Here is a 17860-nt window from a genome sequence, read left to right on the forward strand (position 1 = left end):
CTTTCCCTATGGAGTCTAATCCAGTTTGTCCTTCCTTTTCGATTTTTTGTCCAATATGTTACGTATCTTTTAGCACGCACTTTCTCTGAATTCTTCTCTTTTTTTCGTTATTCGTGCAAAATAACGAACAAAATAACGTCGTTCTACCAGCAACCATTGTGCCATTATTTGTATCGTTTTACGAGTCTCCTCGCTGTTTAATATTAGAAAATTACGAACGACGCGATCCGAAATGTCAAATCTGCGCGATCATTCGCGAATGTAAATGTCACGGATCTCGCCCCGTTTATGCCAGCCGTTAATAATTTAGTACTCGCGAGCATGTTATCTCCGCGCTTTGAGTGGGTCGTGTGGGAAAATGTGAAAGAAAAATGTCAATTCGCTTGCACGCTCAGTTAAGCGTGATTAACGTGCTTCCGATATTTTATTTCGCACGGCTCACCCTTCGGTATTTAAAGATACACCCGATCGGAGCTCGTTATCGTCATATTCTGCACCCCTTTAATGAAAAGAGAATCACGTCTCTCTCCCTCTCTCTCTCTCTCTCTCTCTCTCTCTCTACATTTAACAGGGATGATTATAATTTTGCGTGTCATGATTTTTATTTATTGTTAATTATTTTAGTCCTTCGGAGCTGACGGTGATGGATCTACTAAATCCACTCTCAATTATGTCATAAATCATAAATATTAAACAATTCAATTTTCTTTATGTTATATATCTGTGAATTTTGATTATTCTTATTAAAATATTATATGTGTTTTGAGTAAAATATACTTACTTAAATATACTAAATATATATATATATTTATAAAATTTTGTGTAAGAATTATGTCCTTTTAGTTCCTTAATTAATGAAATTGAGTAATCCAGTGCATCATTATTTTTACATTGATTGCTATATTTTTACTCTCCGGAGCTAACAGTAGGTCTAATGAATTCATTATAAACCGCTTTGTCAAAAATGTCAAACAATTTAGTTTTCTTTATATTATTATACATATCTGCCTCTTAATTACCATAAATTAAATTAATCGATAAGACCCATTTATGCATGACAGCGTGTGTTACAGATTTTGGCATCAGCTCTGGAAGGTCAAACACGAGGTAATTCCTCGCGTTTTTTTTTTTTCGATAATCAAGAATTTATTTCCTCTTAATACATCACCAAATGCGAATTGCCATGTAATTGCCAGACCAGATCGAAATTCGGACATCGCATGCATAACGCATCTCGCGGTCTTCGTCCCCGAGAGAAGAGACAAGAGCGACAGGAGGGGAGGAGATAAATTAAATCCATTAACGCTCGGGATATAGCGTTTCATTTCTGTTTGCATAGGCATTATGACACTCGATACTTTGTTTGCGGCGAGACTTTCGATGCGGTAAGCGCGCGGGAGCGAGCGGCGTTTAAACGCTACCCCCTGTATCTTGGTAACGAAAATAGTCGGACAGACCGAGAAACTCACACGGGTGGTTGCGGTCAAACAAAACACGCGTCCACGACCGTCCATCCGGCAATAATCGCCGGTGCACCGCGCATAAACCGCGTGCAATTTTGCCGCGGAAACTTTTACGCTGCTGGTGAATTCGGTTAATTCACGATGTCGGAAGTAATATCAACATCTTAGAGAGATATCGGAATTATTTATATACATATATATATATATATGCGGAAAGAACGGTTTTGCTCAAGTATTTAAAAATTTAGCTAAACATACAAATCTGTCTTACCATAAGGTATGTTATTTTGAGTAATAACTGTAATTTCATGTTATAATGAAATAATTAAAATCAGACATATGTAGAAATGAGATAATTGCAGGCTTTATATTTAAGGAAAGCTTAGCTGTACCACACGCGTGAACATTCGGATACAACTTAATTCTGACGAAACGCTTTATATTTAATATTTTTATATTAAAAGTGTCAAAGAATTTGCAAGTTATCACCATGTCGTGATCCATTGTTAATATCAACGTTTCGTGAACTTTGCCGTTCACCTAAACTTCGCTTGTGTTAGCACCGAGACACTACCGTGTCTCCAGATATCAATTACGTTTCCTCATCCTAATAAAGTGAACGGCATTAGCAATGGATCATGATAACCCGTAAACCCTTTGGCACCTCTGAAGAAAATATCCGTAAAAGCCTCGAAAGTATTTCTACATTAAAATAAGTTAGAACTAAAATAATTTGTTTTTCTGTAAAAACATTTTGCTATTTGATTATTACAAAGTAACTTTGAAAGAATACAATTTTTACTAAGAAATATATATTTACTATTTATTTGTTATTTATATTATATTTTCATTAATTTGAAAAATATAGAATTTATTATAAAGGCAATCTACCGTAATTTAATATAATGTATCAATTTAGCTGATCTATCGGGTCAAGTTGACTATAATATGAAGCATATATATTTCACTTGCTACAAAAAATTATACAGTGTACAGAATCATTCCTGCAATGGAATGAAAATGTAGAGAAAGATTCTCTCTATCATGTTAATACATTTTAAATATAATAATTAATTATTTAAAAAGCCCAGATAGCACTTGTTGATTATTTTATGTTTTATACGGTTTCTAAACGTATCTAATGATCTGCAACTGTAAACCAACGTGTGCTACTGCGAATTTAATCTAATGCCGAAATTGTGAAAACTGTGTCAACGAGTTCCAATATCCTACTTCAGTAAAGCTGTTCTCTCCGTATACTATTAAAAAATTTCATGTAATATTACAATAACAATGATTAATTTTAAAATCCACTATTAAAGACGTATATTTACACATTCAAGTAAAATTATAACTTACAAATCAAATTATTCTTCATAGTAATTAAATAATTTGCAAAAATAAATTGACAATTAAAGTTAAGTTTATAGATTTACATAATAATTCGCCGACAAATTATGTACAATTTTTCATAAGCTTTGTCGTCGATATGTACGAAAGATGCAAAAAATGCAAATATATTATGTGTGATGTCACTATATTATGTTATATGTATGATATTGCAAAAATTTGTATGCAAAAATTTATATACAAAAACTATCAAATAGTATAAATACTATATATAAAAATTATAAAAACTATAAATTATTATTGTAATTTTCTGTGTAATATAAGATATATTTGCACAATTACAGATAAAAATATTAATTTTGATAAAAAAAGCATAATTTTATATATTTCCACTATAAATTGTGTGATTTTTATACATATTATTTATGTAATTTTACATACTTTTTTTACAGAGTACATATTTATGTATAATGAAATGTTGAAATGCAGTTTACTGATTCTACGTTCATACCGCAAGAAAACACTTATTATAATAACATAATATCGTAAACTTCGAAGAACATGGAATAAATTATTCTCTAATAAATATCGAGGATCATATCATCATTAATATAAATCGCAATATTAATTGTACACTATTGAATTTTGTGTCGTATGACTCATCGACGTATTTCCTTAAATAAAACTTTGTAACGAATGCTTTTGTAACAAGCAGAGGAGAGAGAAACACATGGCGATATATTGACCCGTCCCGAATGAAATCGGATAGTTATCCCTTTCGGACCTCGGTGATCGAACGGAGATCGACGAGAAAATGGGATGAAGCTGGCCTAGTAGATTCTCTCCAGCATCAGCGACGTGAAAGATTATTGCGGGTGGTCCAGCTTGGAATAACAGCGTGGTAAATGCAGCCCATACATAAGCGACAGGTCCATTTATAAGTCAAACGCAGTCATGATCCATCACGATTCGATTGTTATGCGCTATGTATAAGAATCTTTATATACGTTGAATGTTTCGCTATATTAATTGTAGCATATGGAACTCTACGAATCGACACGAACCATATTTTTCCTCGATCTCCTCTTTGTAATTTTATCACTTTAAATTATCTATTTCTAACGTCTAGAGAGAAAGATTTTATATCAAGATATTTTCTGTTAGATTTATGCATTTTTAAGGGACTTATCTATTATAGATATAGGTATACATTATTCATATATTAGTATTTAATATTTAATGAACTATTTTTAGCATATAAAAGTATTTTATATTAGGATATTTTCTCTTATATTCATGTATTTTAAAAAATCTGCGTATGTATATGTATAATATATTCTTTAGTACTATAAATTTCTCTTTTAAGATTTGTACCTTTGCTTTTACCAGAAACGTGCAAAATACGCAAGATAATTGTGTCTTTGTTAAGATTTATTGAATTTCGAATATAAGTATACTGGAAAAAATTAAATTTTTTCTTTAGAAATGGATTAAAACAGTTGTTTTCGACAAGGTTGCTCTGAAGAGACAACAGGCAGCCGAGGACGCGATCGCACTTAAAATGGCAAAGGTGGCTACCGGACAGAAGCTCGATCGACTTCCGCCAGGCAAAATCTTCGGAATGTCCGTGACTGAGCCGAAATCTATAGTGGATCAAAATGAAAATGCGACTCCCGTTACAAAGAAACTCGACGGAATTTCTGAGGATACCAATGATCTTCCACGTGTGTCGACCGATGACGCTTTACCCGCCCGTGTTCAAAACTGTTCCGTACGTATAAAATAGGATCGCCAGAAAAAAATAACAAAATGTGATAAATCAATTTGGACTCATTGTTAATTAATTCTTTAAAAACGGGCGATCACTTTTATTGATTTCCTTTTTTATTTTGTTTTCATGTAACTTGACTATTGGATTAATTTAACTAATAATAGTGACGATTTATATTCAAATCTGAGATCAAAAATATAAACTTAAAATGACGGACCTAATATTGCGAACAAAATTTTAGAAAAAAAAATTTAAGCAGAGAAAGTCATAATAACATAAAAATGGTTCCAAAATAATTGTTAAAAATCACTTTTCATTTGATCAATCACGATTCATTTGAATGTCATTTAACGTATCGTGACTTATTGTTTTGCTTGGGTCATCTCACTACCATTAAACTCAGTTTTAGAGATTTTAACACTGCTAAAAGTAATATCAAATTTCCAGTTTCGCTTTATTTGAAGCTCATTTATCATACAAACAGTTGATACCGTTAGTAACAGACCGGAACGAGTGGGCTATAAGGCATTAACTTCCAAACTCCAACAAGCTTGTAAACATAAACCCTGTGATACGAGTTCTTCTTTCATTATCCTTTTGAATTTTGATATTTTCAGATTAAATTCAAATTCAGTAATTCCGAGAACTCATAAAACCGAATTTCATAATAATCAATAGATTATTTTTTTTATTATTCAATCCATCATATTGGATTCCACTTTAAATTGTAGAATTCTAAAGGCAAAATCAAATTTAATGACCAATTAAAAACTCTTAAAAAACAAACTGGTCTTCCACAAGTTACTTTGTTAGAAAGCTATCTTTAAAAGATTCTTCGTAATTCCCTTTTCGCTCTTAGGACAACCTGGAAACCTCTTCGAGATCCAGAAGCTTCCTCTTCGACGCCGGCAAGCTGGAGAGTGTCAGAGAAACCACCCTGGTATCTCAGACCTCTGTGGAGACTCTAGCCCGCCTGTTCCCGAATACCAAGCTGTCGGTCCTGCAACTGGTACTGCAACGTTGCGGTCAGGACCTACTCAAGGCAATCGAGTATTTCGCGAGCGACAACCTGGGCATCACCGAGCAAGCGATGTCAACCAGTATCAGCCACACGTCCTCGGCCTTCCGACCCCCGCAGACGATTGTTGACAGCGGCGCGGGGGAACAACAGCAACAGATTCCCGGCACGATGCTGGCACCGATCTATACCAGCCTGTCCAGAAACGTCTACGGGGATGCGGGTTATTGTCTACTGAACATCGTCCCGACCGAGCAGTTCGCTAAGGGGACCGATCTACCGATCGCGAAAACGGCGGTCGATCAGGAGACGGTCGCTCTTAATTTTCGCTACAACAATTACTTCACCTCCGGCGTGCAACAGCAGCTGAGGGATGCGCACGTGTGCGCCCAAGTGGCGGCGGATCGGCTATCGGTCGCCAGATCGGCGGGCATACTGCATCATCTGCCGCCCGCTGCGGCCGTGCTGCCAAGTATCCCTTGTGTGCAGCCCAATTGCACGCAATGCAACTACAAGTTCACCTGAATGTATTTCTCTAGAGAAGTACAGTTAACTGTACAGATATTTATCCCGGTAGATCACTGCAAAATAGTCTCTTAATATTAATTCTCCTAAATAAAAGAAGTTGGAGAAAATATATATATAGGGATTGAAACATTTCATAATTTTCTTCATCTATATAAGAAATTTGCTTTAATTAAGAAATAATTACATTATTTACAAATTACCACTTAGAAGTTTGCAGCAATCTAAGTATAGTTTTTAAATAAAAATACTATTTTTATCAATTTTTATTTTTGAATATACACTATTACAATAACTTATGTTTGAAACAATATAAATTTTTGTATATTTACAATATTAATAAGTAAAATTGATTAAACTTTATTTTCAAAATTTAGAGATAAACTTTTGAACGATAGTATGTCCCAATTACAGTGTTATGATATTGTTAACTGAGTTTTAACTCGGTGTACAAAAGAAAGAACGGTGTTATTCAATTTTCCGTGAAAAAATATATGATGGGGAGTAATTGAAAAGAAACGCGCAACGATTGCCTCTCTCAAGTGGTTGCTCGGAGGGAGGAAAACGGTATCGCAGCGAGGATATCGGGGAGGACGAACGAGGAAAATCCATCGTATTTGTCGAAGTAATAGAGCGTCAGTAATCTCGTTAGAAATATTCGATCCACCACGTATAAACAACGCCAGCCGGTCAATCGTATCGTAGCCGGAATCGCGCCGCGAGCGATTTACTTTGGCTTTGGTTTTAGGTGCAGGGAAAACAGACCCAATTCCCCCTCGCGAATCCTCACTCCGTCTTTTCTCCCTTGGGAGGATTCGCGGTGTCGCGTCTCGAATTACAAAGCACGCGCAAAGAAACTTAATATCGTTATCGATCGTCGAAATGTAATACCTCTTGTTCGCTTGCTTGAAAAATTGAACGAGACAAACCTTTGTCGTGTTGGCACTTGACATTTTTTTACACTCGTATTCTGTTCGATCCTCGAATATATATATATAAAAGCATTTAGTTTTGAACACGCAGTATAATCATCATCAGAACTTAACACAGTATTAAGCAGCGTCTATAATGAGCTTTTGGTCCCGAAACGCAGAAATAAGCTTTAAGTTTATTGATCAATCACAATCGAATGTGAAAAGAATAATTGACTATTTGATTGATTTTTTATGGCTTGAACTTTAAAGATGCAATTTCATGAAGATATGCATATTCAGATATTACTCCTACTCTCATCAGTATAATCTCAAAACAAAAAGTGCGCGAAAATTCAAATTCCAATATTTCTTCACAAACGTCTCTTAGGAATTAGACTAGGCATTAAAGATTGAGATTGAAGATTGAAAGATTGAAATTTGACCAATCAAAACAATAGGAGCTAAAATTCCTTTGTCCTCATTGGTCAAATTTCAATCTTCAATCTCAATCTTCAATGCGTAGTCTGATTCCGGCCTTATGTTTTCATGGAGAGTAAAATATCAGAATATGCCAAAATAGCGTGTTAATAGCTAACGAACGCTGAATTTGTAAATCTAACGAGTACAAAATTTGTGATCGAGAGATACTTATTCTTTTAAGATATTGAGAACATAGAAAAATAATTTACAACCTGGTACTAGGAATGGAGAACGAATTACATTTGAGACAAGTATTTAGCGCAAACGCTGGTTTCGCTCACGTATCCAATATTCATATTCTATAGTTCGATACTTCGATCACACCGAACTACCGGAGATCATATTCGGACTATGTTCAGATTCCCACCCGAGTGCCACCCAGGCATTACTCCATCCTTGTTGTTCACCGAAACAAGAATGACATGATATCTGAGAAACATCCGGGTGGGAATCCAAATAAGAGTATGGAAAAAGCGTTCTGTTTGCAACTATAATGATAAGAATGGAGGATTCAATATCTGGATATGTGTAATATCATTACATATGCCTTAAAATCTCAATGTAGACGCCGCTTTAACTTTCCAATTGAAGAGAAGGCATAAGGCCGATCTCACCAACTCCGATTAACTTAATCGACCGATTGATACATTGAAAATGACCAATCGCATTTGCTATTCAGCAGAATAACTACTAATTACGGTTGACATTTAATCGACCGATTAGATTAATCGGAGTTAGTGAGACTGGCCCATAGTTCGTTGCAATTTTTTTAGTATTTTATTCGTGCAAGCAACAATAAAATGTAAACGCATCTAACGTAATATGACAACGATCCAGTTGTCACACATCACATTGCTTATCGCGGGTACCTTTATCCGCGAATAATCGACGTCACAACACCATCGGCAAAGAGCCTCACGGTCCTATATCTTCTGGTAAAAATTCCAATCGATGGCAGCATGGAACGCAGGGATCAATATATATTGCCATTTCTGCAATCCGAATCGCTTTAACATTTCAGAAACGAAGATGGGGCTTGTTCTTGATCATATGTCTGTAAAAATAGAAACTTATTGTTATTAGAGATACTGACTTAATAATAATTAATGTAATAAAAATATATATAAGTATTCCATTTGCAAAAGTAGTTATCTCCACTTGTATAAAATGTTTTTAGTGAAAGAGAAAAAAACTTGCATAATTTTTTTCGTTCAATAAGATCTTTCTTTTGGAAAATTAGGAAAAATGTATTGTTTTAATCAATAAAACGTGTATAATATGACATGAAAATATAATTTCTATTTATTAAAGTACAATTGAGTACTTTTGCAATTGGAGAAAGGATTTTTTAATTGAAAATGCAAAAAATAGCAAAATCTTAGAATAAGTTATTGAATTAAACAGAATTTTTATTACTTTAAAACATTTTTATTATCCTATTAATAAAAAACTTAATACTATGTTACAAAACAGCACATTTAGTTATTTATTAAAAGAAATACGATATTTTTTCTTTTTATGTTTATGTCAAAATGTTATATCAAAATAAAATATTAAACACAGAGAAAACATTGATAAAACAAGTTTGATAAAAAAATAATAAATACAAATTTAAAAATTAGTAAATCTTGATTAGTCAGAATACAAAGTAAGGATTTAACTTCTGTCCTAGGGTACTAAAGAATTCAAGAGTTCCAATATCTCACGTTTTAATTTTTGGATATAATGGTTTTTGAATTTCAACTCTACTCATATCTACTATTCATAAAACAATAAGAATCGAAAAGCTTAGATTAAATTGAAAAAAGTAATTTATCAGTTTTTAATTTCAGAAATAAAATTGTTATATTAGAAAGATACGTATATGTACGTGATAATAAATTAAATTAATAACTCACTTATCGAGATGTTCCCAAAATATCATTAACGCTGCTCTATCCAAATGCCTCTTTGTCCGACTCAATTCAATCACTGTGACAGCCCATCGCGCTACGTTTGTGTCCAGCCTCATCTCATCATATTTCAAGTGAAACGCGCATACTATAGAAGAAAGAACAATTTTTTGCTTACACATTCAAAATATGATACCAAATCACAGACACAAATGAAATATGTGATTGAGTTATATTTTCCTCTTTCTGTGAAAAAACTAAATATAAAATTTACAATATTTATGTATATTCCTCGCAATGTGATAAAACGCCTAATTCGATTATGGCATATTATTTCCATAAACTGAGAAAAATCTAAAAGATAGTATAAAAATATCAAAATAATCATACATATATGTACACGTATTTTCACTACAAAGAGATTTTTTCGTACTTTTTGAAAAGATTTCCACCGGGTTGCCATCAAATGGCCAACCTTTGAATTGCCAAGCCGGTCCCATGACAAACACAGCAACGACTCTCTCCCAATCGGCGTTTGTGAGTTTTTGTGGATTATCGACTACCCGGTAAGGTACGGTCAGACCACCTTCCTTCCGCCGTTGAAGAAGCACCTCATTCTCTCGCTTGCAACCCTGCGACCGTTTGTCCTCATTACTAATGTACTTCAAGTCTTGGAGGATGTCCTTAGCGTTGTACATGGTAATGAGAGATGTGTTGGCGCTAGGAATGATGATAATGGGCGTTCGACTAGGTCGCTTATTTTGCGCGGCTTGCTGAGGCGTTAGCTTAGCGGCGGATGTCGGCAGTAAACCGGAGGTTGGCGTGGCGGACGGATTGGTCGGGGGTTTCCTCACGGCGGGATTTGTGCCTTCAGTTACCGACTTTAGGGTCATGCCATGGTACGTTCCCATAGTGTCGATCTTAAAGCCTTCTGTTTCTTCCTTCTGCCGGATGAAACGTTCCTGATCGTAACGATTGTAGACGGCTGGTTGTGGAAGGGGCCTCATGGGTGTCGAGCGCGGCGTCACCATGGGCGTAGGCACGATTGGGCCCTTCTGCCTACCTTCTTCACGTGCCTTAATACTTTGCAGAATCGCAAAGATGTTCTTAGCGAAGATCTTGCCGCTACTCTGCAAGATAGTGGCGCGTGTTCGCCATTGACGCTCGCGGGACACGATGTCTTTTGTATCGTCTACATCCATGTCGAGGATTACGCGTAGATCCGAGCCCATGCCAATGTCATCGTTCTCCTTGATAGTAGTACGTTTCTTCGCCAAACGTTTCGCCTTGATTGCGGCAATCTTTTCCACTGACATTGCCTCCGAGAGGGATTTGATATTGTCGACGGTAACTGAGGCTTCCTTAGGAGCATCCAGACGTGCAGCTAGTTGCTCCTTCACCTTCTGCACGTGGGTCTCCTCAAAACGGGGTTTTTTCGACGAGCCGCTTTCCAAGCCATCTTCTGCGGCGCGTTTCACCTGCGTTGGAATTTCTAACGGCGCCGACTTGTCTATGGCGGCTGACGTGGCAGTTTCACCATTGAGATAGGCCAGCAAATCTTTTCTGTCAGGTCGACGCACCACCGGGATATTCTCCGCGGCTGCTTGTCGCACATACACTGGATGTGTAAGCTGAACATGTTTGAGCAGAAATAAAAGACACTCAAGTGTATAATATTCCTTGGGTGTCCCTTCTTTTCCGGATCTGGAAAACAGAAAGAAATATAAATATATATAGCCTTCTCAAAGAGAATTTTCTTCATTTTGTAAATAATAGATGCTTTTATTATAAATATTTTACCAATCTTTATATCTTTTTAAACAGAATATATAATATACGGTCTTGGTCAGAACTATAAAAAGTACTCCTACAAATCGATGTAAACGTCTGTGTATATCTAATGAAAAATAAATTAAACATTTATTGTCATAGCAATTTCAATATTTTGTTAGTTTGTCTTCGGATTTCATTACTTTTTTCTTTCTTTCAAGAAGAAATGCAATAAATCTGAGGTTGCTTTTATACTTATAACCAAGCTTGTGTACCTGCTTTCAGTATAAATTCTGTCATACAAACGCGTGTTTAATTTTAAAATTAAAGTATTACAATTTAGTTTTGATTTAGAATTCAACTGAGAATCAAAGGTAATAAAATAACAATCTTGTACTGCTATTTTAGAACATATATGATCCCATAGGTTTACAAGTGAAAAAAAAGGTTGGAAAATATTCATATATCAGACAGTATTAAAGAGTAAAATTTAAAGATCAATCTAAAGCTCAGTAGAAAAAGAAATTAAATTTTGTTGAAGAGAGTTCAAAAAGTATCATAAAAAGATATAAATGCTAAGTTTCTGAAATTCCTCAGGAAAATCGAAGAGTTTTTCAAAGAGGAAAATTATAGACACAACGAAACATGATCAATGTTTCTAACAAGATTTCCAGCGCTTCCTTCTCAAAAAGTTTTACATTTTGTAAAAAAAATATAAGACATTCTTATTATTGTTTTATCAATTTTTGTATCTCTTTAAATAAAATATGTAATATATACTAATGCTTTCGTTATAAATTTTTTCGTATAAAAATACATGTTTAATTTTGAACTTAAAATCACAATCTAATTTATCACAATCAAGTTTTAACTTTGAATTCAACTGAAAAAGCAGAGATAAGAGAGGAAATGACAATCTTTTGCTCCAATTTCAGAGCAAGCATGGTCTTACAGGTTTTTGTAAGTAAAAGAAAAATGATTCACGCAAAAATAAAACACTCAAATCAGACGATACTGTGAAATAAAGTTTAATTTTCTGAAGTTGACGTGAATCTATTGGGAACCCACTGCTTAGTGGTTGTTTAGATTACAAAATTCTGATAAATAAAAATAATTTAGCTTTCTCTATGTGAAGTAATGTTAAGATAAAAAATACATTATTATATTTGAATCTACTATTAATTCTTAATTCTTGTGACTTTTATTATAGCAATTGACATTTTACACAAAAATATCAAATAATTCAATTTTCTTTATGTTTATTTTATGTTTGTTTTGTTATCCACAAATTTGGATTATTAAAGTAGATTTAATATTCATTTACTTTTATGAGTTATGCGATTTTGATTCCTTGAAATTAATTAATTAGTGTCTTTTTAATCAATATATATTAAAAACATATATTAAAAAATTCTTGTTTTTAGAATTTATTCCAATCACTTTGATGCAAAGTAAATTCTCCATATGGGTTTATACTACAAATCATGTTCTATTTTCAAATTTCTTTATTAATAACTTTTTAATAAACGAGCGACGGTTAAAATTTTTTTAATATTAATCCTCTTGAAAACATATATCAAAATCAAGGTCATTGAAGAAGGTTCCCTTAAACAGAAGTTTTTACTCACATTTCAGTACTTTCTAAATATAACATAAGTTGGCACAAATGTACACAACTAAAATGCTGTATTTAACTGTATCATCGTTTTATATCACAATAAATCTTCACAAACAATAAATTTTTACATTTTATTACTATTTATTTTTCTAAGAGTGATACTCTGGTAAGAAGTTTTAAGATTATATTCAAATATAATCAGACTCGAAATATATCTGAATTTCAAACATGTATTTATTTTTGTAAGATCTTATTTTTTATTTCACTTGTGATAAAATAAAAAAGCTAAACAATGTTTCAGCTAAAATTCAACACTGAATATCACACAGTGTATAACAGTGTTCCATTGCTAGAAAGCAGTAAAGCACCCTGTGTTATAGATTTTGGCATTAGTTCCAGAGGATTAAGAATCAATCTTATAATAAAGATCTTATAATAAAGATCACAATCAATAAAAAAAAATAAATTTTGTTTAAAAATATACAGAAGATATCGTTCAAAAATACAAATTCTAGACAGTTTGGAGTTTCTAAAGAAAATTAAAAAATGTTTTAAAAAATCACAGACGTAACAAGGCACGTGGTGAACGTTTCTAGCTCGACTTGGCAAAAGTACATCTATAATGAGTTTGTTTCACTATCGTTATCAGGCTATCATACCTCGGATGTACATCGTATTTCCCTCTTTCTCTCCTACTTTCGCTTTAGAGATGGCAGTCAAGCACAGATTGTAACCGCGCGGAATAAGTAGACATTCTAAGACACCGTTTTTGCCGTACACTCACCCATAAGTCAGATAATTGGTCTTGACATTCTTGGGCCAGGAGAACTCGCCAAATATGATCTGGTTCTCGCGTTCGATTATTTCCTTCTTGTTAACATTATACTGCCGCAGCAAACTCAGCGGATCCGCCATGGTCACAAAACTCAGAGACAGCAAGACTTGACAAGGCTAATTGGTGTATTCGGCGTCCCCTTTACCCTGCTTTACCCTCCTAGAAATCATGACTTCTGCCGGATACGCAAACGACTTCGGAATACTTGGGGCTGACGCGCAATAGTAGCTATGCTATCGCTATAGGTCTGTTCGCGTTGCTTGCACTTTTGGCACTCGGCGTCTTCGCTTTCTCTCTTTTCAAGGCCAAATATATTTCATTTTAAGTGCAAAAATATTTGGGAATTTCATGCAACGCGAACAGACCTTATGATTCGTATGTACGTGACCGAACAAAACCTTCGATTGTAACAATTATTATTTTAAATCGTTCGTATTTCGTATGAAGAGTTTTGAAGTTAAATAAAAAGGTTTGTGAGACATTCTATTAATTACAATTAATCATTCTTTTTTGGATCATGTACTTGACCGAAATAATTAACCGGATCTAAATTCAACAAAGTTTATACATGGAATCGTTCGTATTTCGTACGAAGAGTTATGAAGTTATTAAAAATATTTGTGTGAGTCATCCAAACATTTTTAATTAAATATATTCCATTAGACGCGATAGGTAGTCTCTCTAGTATTTCTATATTCTTGGTCCTTTTCCGATGACATGACAGTCATAATAACATAATATTTATTTAATTTATGTTAATGTATGTTATTATGGCTCCTGCACACAGAACGCGGCAACGCTTGCCGCGTGGCGAAAGTTAACGCGATAGCCAATCAACGTCTCGCTTGCTCGGAAGTAATGGCTCCTACACACTGGACGCGAAAAAGCTTACTCCGGATCTACAATAAGGTTTTAAACCTTAAGCCATAAGAAATGGGCAAATCACAGTCGATTATTCCCCTCGGATTAGACTATAATTGGTCAGTTTCTTACGGATTAAGTCTTAAAACACCTATTGTAGATCAGGACTTACCGCGCGGCAAAACGCGGTTACCAATGAACATGTTAAGAGCTGTAAGCTTATTGGCTACCGCGTCACATTTTGCCGCGCGGCAAGCGTTTCCGCGTCCAGTGTGTAGGAGCCATAATAGATATATAATTTCCACCTCACGACAAAAGTTGAACTCAATTCAACTTTTGCCGCGCGGCGGAAGTAGTATTACATCATTTCTAGAAGTTTTGCAAGGTGAGACCGACTTAAGAACATAGAATTATTAGTTAGTGTGACAACTTCCGCCGCGCGGTAAGCGTTGCCGCGTTCTGTGTGCAGGAGCCATTACTTCTTTAACGTTTGCAATGGCCTCAGTTGTGTGATATCAGTCTGTACGCGTTGGTTTTGTCACGATGTTTAATATCGTGGACCCGCTCCCAGATTTTGTGTGCGAGGATGGGAAGTTTGTGTATCCCCCCGTGGCCGATCCCAGTGCACCCCAATCGAAAACGATATAATATAAAGACAAGGGTATGCTCGATCGGTGGTAGACCACTGCACATGTATCATAGGTCACATTCGGCCAGTCATGTCGCCAACACATGTGCAACACGTGCCGAATAAATTCTGTAGTGCAAAGTCAAGTGATTTCACATTCAAAATACGTTGTGCAGTTAAAGGATGCGGAAATTACCATCATAAGACAAAAAATGAATCGGAAAATTTTTCGGATTGAAAGGCATGCTTAAAAGCATACGTTCAAATCTGCGCAGAAGTTTAAATTTCCCGACTCCTGCGTAATAATCTTCTGTACAGCTTCTTGATGCAAAATGGTAAATTATGAGAGGTTATGTTCTGATGTACATTACTATCCTAACAAATAACACTGAAAATTTATATTTATTTACATTATATAGTGTAAATTGCAAGATTCCACCATTAGTGTATCTCGTACATTAAATTCAATTTCAGTAAAATTATTAAACATACAGGTAAATTTTCACAAGCTGCTCAAACCGGCTGTTTCAGCGACAAAAAGGATTACGTGATCAAAATGGACGCTTGATGTTCATCCATTTTAACCACGTGATCCTTTTTGTCGCTGAAACAGCCTGTTTAAACACAGCTCGTAAAAATTTACCTCATCACTACGTATGCTCTGACGCTTGATGCTGCCATGTAAAGGCACCTTTATATCATGGTGTGATTATGCTCGCAATTTTTAACGGTCACTTTTGCTTTGTGAATTATCTTGCGACTTAACGTCGTCGAGCGTTTGTCAACCGCATGGTGCACACATGGGATTCTAGACGCATCTTGCGTTCTTATAATGGCGCGGTTCGGTTAATATTATTATTAATTTGCGCAATAAATTATTTTTAAATCACGCTTGTGGAGTTTAAAAAAGAAAACACATCAAAGACGACTTCCACCAAACTTTGATAAATTTAGCATTATTTTATTAAGGCTACGTTCTAAAACGTGCTTTCCGAGGAAATTTTACTCTATATATATATATATATGTATTCTCTCTGTTAAAATTTTTTAATCTTTTTGGTATAAAAAAAATTATAGAATTATACAGTATCAAACAATTTTCTGTAGCTAATACATTGGCTGCATTCAGCAGAATACAACAGTTATTTTGCAACCGTTTTATGATTGTCTGCTGAAATAGGATCATTCTTCTAAATCTAAAAGTATAAGCCAATCAGCGTGAAGAAAACAGTTGCAAAATAAACGTTCTGTTTAGAGATGTAAGAAAACGGTATTTTTGACTTCGGAGAAAAATATCTTTGGAGAGAGAGAGTAAAAAAACGGTATTTTTTACCAAATTACATAAAATTCATAAAAAAAAACATTTAGAATTCGTGTTAAATATGTAAAAGAAATAAAATTCATTTTTCTTGTTATATTTCGATGCTATTTAATACTTTTGTCTTTATAATATAACTCAATAATAACTCTATAATAAACTATAAATAAACTACAATTTCTATATTTTTGTATGATGGAGTAGTATATAGTAGGAATTGCTGACTGACTTTGGTGATGTTAATTTCTTTTTGATGATATAGTTGTAACTTTTTTAACAAGTTGTTAAATTCTTCAAATCTCAAAACTGATACCCTTTTTTCACATACACAGGTTCTAGTCGATGGTTCATCGTCAGGTGTATCCCATGGCGAGATGAGATTCAATGAGCTTCACTTGACAAAATTCCATTTACGTTTTCCGTTTTCTGAATTCTCTGGTGTCGTGCGTAAAGCACGATAAAATGGGATACGGCTAATATTAACGAAACTTTGGAAAGAGACGATGTGGGCCAAAAAAGAAGCCAAGAAGAAGGTATTACAGAATATGCTAATTGTTTATTATGCTAATAGTTGCTATTTATGTTAAATAAATATAATGCTTATTTCATTTCTAGCAAATGATATTAATGCATTTTTATGTTTCAAAAAAATTAAATATTGAAAAATTATGTTTATAAAAAATTAAATATATGATGAACCAGTATTTTTTGATAGGAAATGCCGTCTGACTTTTACTGACGACTGTAACTTGATTCTGATGACATAGTTTCAATTTTAGAAATAATATATTTTGGAATGATATTATAATTAGGAAAAATATTTTTCTGTTTCAGCGTACAGAACTCAACGACTTTGACCGCTTCAAGCTGCGTAAAGTAAGGCAGATAAATAAATTGCGGACGGATGCGTTTTACAGATTTACAAAAAGAAAAATTAAAGCTGACGATGCAGCGAGTAAAAGCATGAAAAAAGCTGAAAAGATAATATTCTGAATTAAATACAAGATTATTTTACTGGAAATCTGTTATTTATCATATTCCTTTTATATGTTACGAAAAATTATTAGTTAAGGGGATCCTAAAGTTGTTTGTATTACCAACTAAATCATATAATTTTTGTACAATTACTTTTTTCTTCTCTTACTAATTTGAAAATCCTTTTCTAGGATTAAAGTATATGCATTAATAGATATGTGTCTGTGAGATGGAGTCGATGCTGAGAACGACAAAAAATTTCGAAATTGAGATCTTTACCATTTCAATATGGTGTTCTAGAGCTATTACATTGTAACAACATTTATTTCATATAAAAGCTGTGCGATTTGTACTTACGAAATAGTAGTCCACAGACTAATAGTTTGCATGAAGAAAGTGTGTTACTTCTTTCCTCTTTTCTTTAAGATTTGAAGATCCTTTT

The 17860-nt window shown here is 34.1% G+C and overlaps 3 protein-coding genes across 4 annotated transcripts in view; 2 read left to right on the forward strand and 1 right to left on the reverse strand.

The window, feature by feature from the left end:
- The window catches only part of LOC108728622 (doublesex- and mab-3-related transcription factor A2), a 7856-nt gene extending 1729 nt beyond the window's left edge, over positions 1–6127 (forward strand). The window contains exons 2-3 of the mRNA XM_018457292.1: positions 4327–4584; positions 5444–6127. Coding sequence (XP_018312794.1) covers positions 4327–4584; positions 5444–6127 — 942 coding nt within the window. The remainder of the gene's footprint in view (positions 1–4326; positions 4585–5443) is intronic.
- A 1449-nt stretch (positions 6128–7576) lies between these two features.
- On the reverse strand, positions 7577–13829 carry hyx (cell division cycle 73 hyrax). Its single transcript, XM_018456975.1, has 4 exons — positions 13586–13829; positions 9847–11117; positions 9420–9561; positions 7577–8575 (listed from the first exon to the last, which is right to left on the reverse strand). The coding sequence occupies exons 1-4, from the start codon at positions 13714–13716 to the stop codon at positions 8539–8541; spliced, it is 1581 nt and encodes a 526-aa protein (XP_018312477.1). The 5' UTR covers positions 13717–13829; the 3' UTR covers positions 7577–8538.
- A 983-nt stretch (positions 13830–14812) lies between these two features.
- LOC108728593 (60S ribosomal protein L14) lies at positions 14813–17510 on the forward strand. 2 transcript variants are annotated; one of them, XR_001936894.1, is made up of 3 exons: positions 14813–15460; positions 16776–16976; positions 17278–17357. XR_001936894.1 is itself a non-coding variant. In XM_018457225.1 (3 exons), the coding sequence occupies exons 2-3, from the start codon at positions 16947–16949 to the stop codon at positions 17434–17436; spliced, it is 189 nt and encodes a 62-aa protein (XP_018312727.1). In that variant the 5' UTR covers positions 14860–14882; positions 16776–16946; the 3' UTR covers positions 17437–17510. The 2 variants fall into 2 exon arrangements, 1 of the variants encoding a protein (XP_018312727.1); XM_018457225.1 differs by having other exon boundaries at positions 14860–14882; positions 17278–17510.
- Positions 17511–17860: the final 350 nt, after the last annotated feature.

The sequence above is a fragment of the Mycetomoellerius zeteki genome, unplaced genomic scaffold, assembly GCF_001594055.1.
Source record: "Mycetomoellerius zeteki isolate Tzet28-1 unplaced genomic scaffold, Tzet1.0 scaffold114, whole genome shotgun sequence".
Taxonomy (NCBI): Eukaryota; Metazoa; Arthropoda; class Insecta; order Hymenoptera; family Formicidae; genus Mycetomoellerius; species Mycetomoellerius zeteki.

What these genes read in the sequence shown, in the direction of transcription:
- hyx (XM_018456975.1), bottom strand. Translation starts at nt 13,716, where the DNA reads ATGGCGGATCCGCTGAGTTTGCTGCGGCAGTATAATGTTAACAAGAAG. An exon ending in ACCAATTATCTGACTTATGG is followed by an intron (nt 11,118 to 13,585) that starts GTGAGTGTACGG and finishes TCTGTTTTCCAG; the next exon opens with ATCCGGAAAAGAAGGGACAC. An exon ending in TTTTGGGAACATCTCGATAA is followed by an intron (nt 8,576 to 9,419) that starts GTGAGTTATTAA and finishes CTATTTTTACAG; the next exon opens with ACATATGATCAAGAACAAGC.
- LOC108728593 (XM_018457225.1), top strand. Translation starts at nt 16,947, where the DNA reads ATGTGGGCCAAAAAAGAAGCCAAGAAGAAG. An exon ending in AAAAAGAAGCCAAGAAGAAG is followed by an intron (nt 16,977 to 17,277) that starts GTATTACAGAAT and finishes TTTCTGTTTCAG; the next exon opens with CGTACAGAACTCAACGACTT.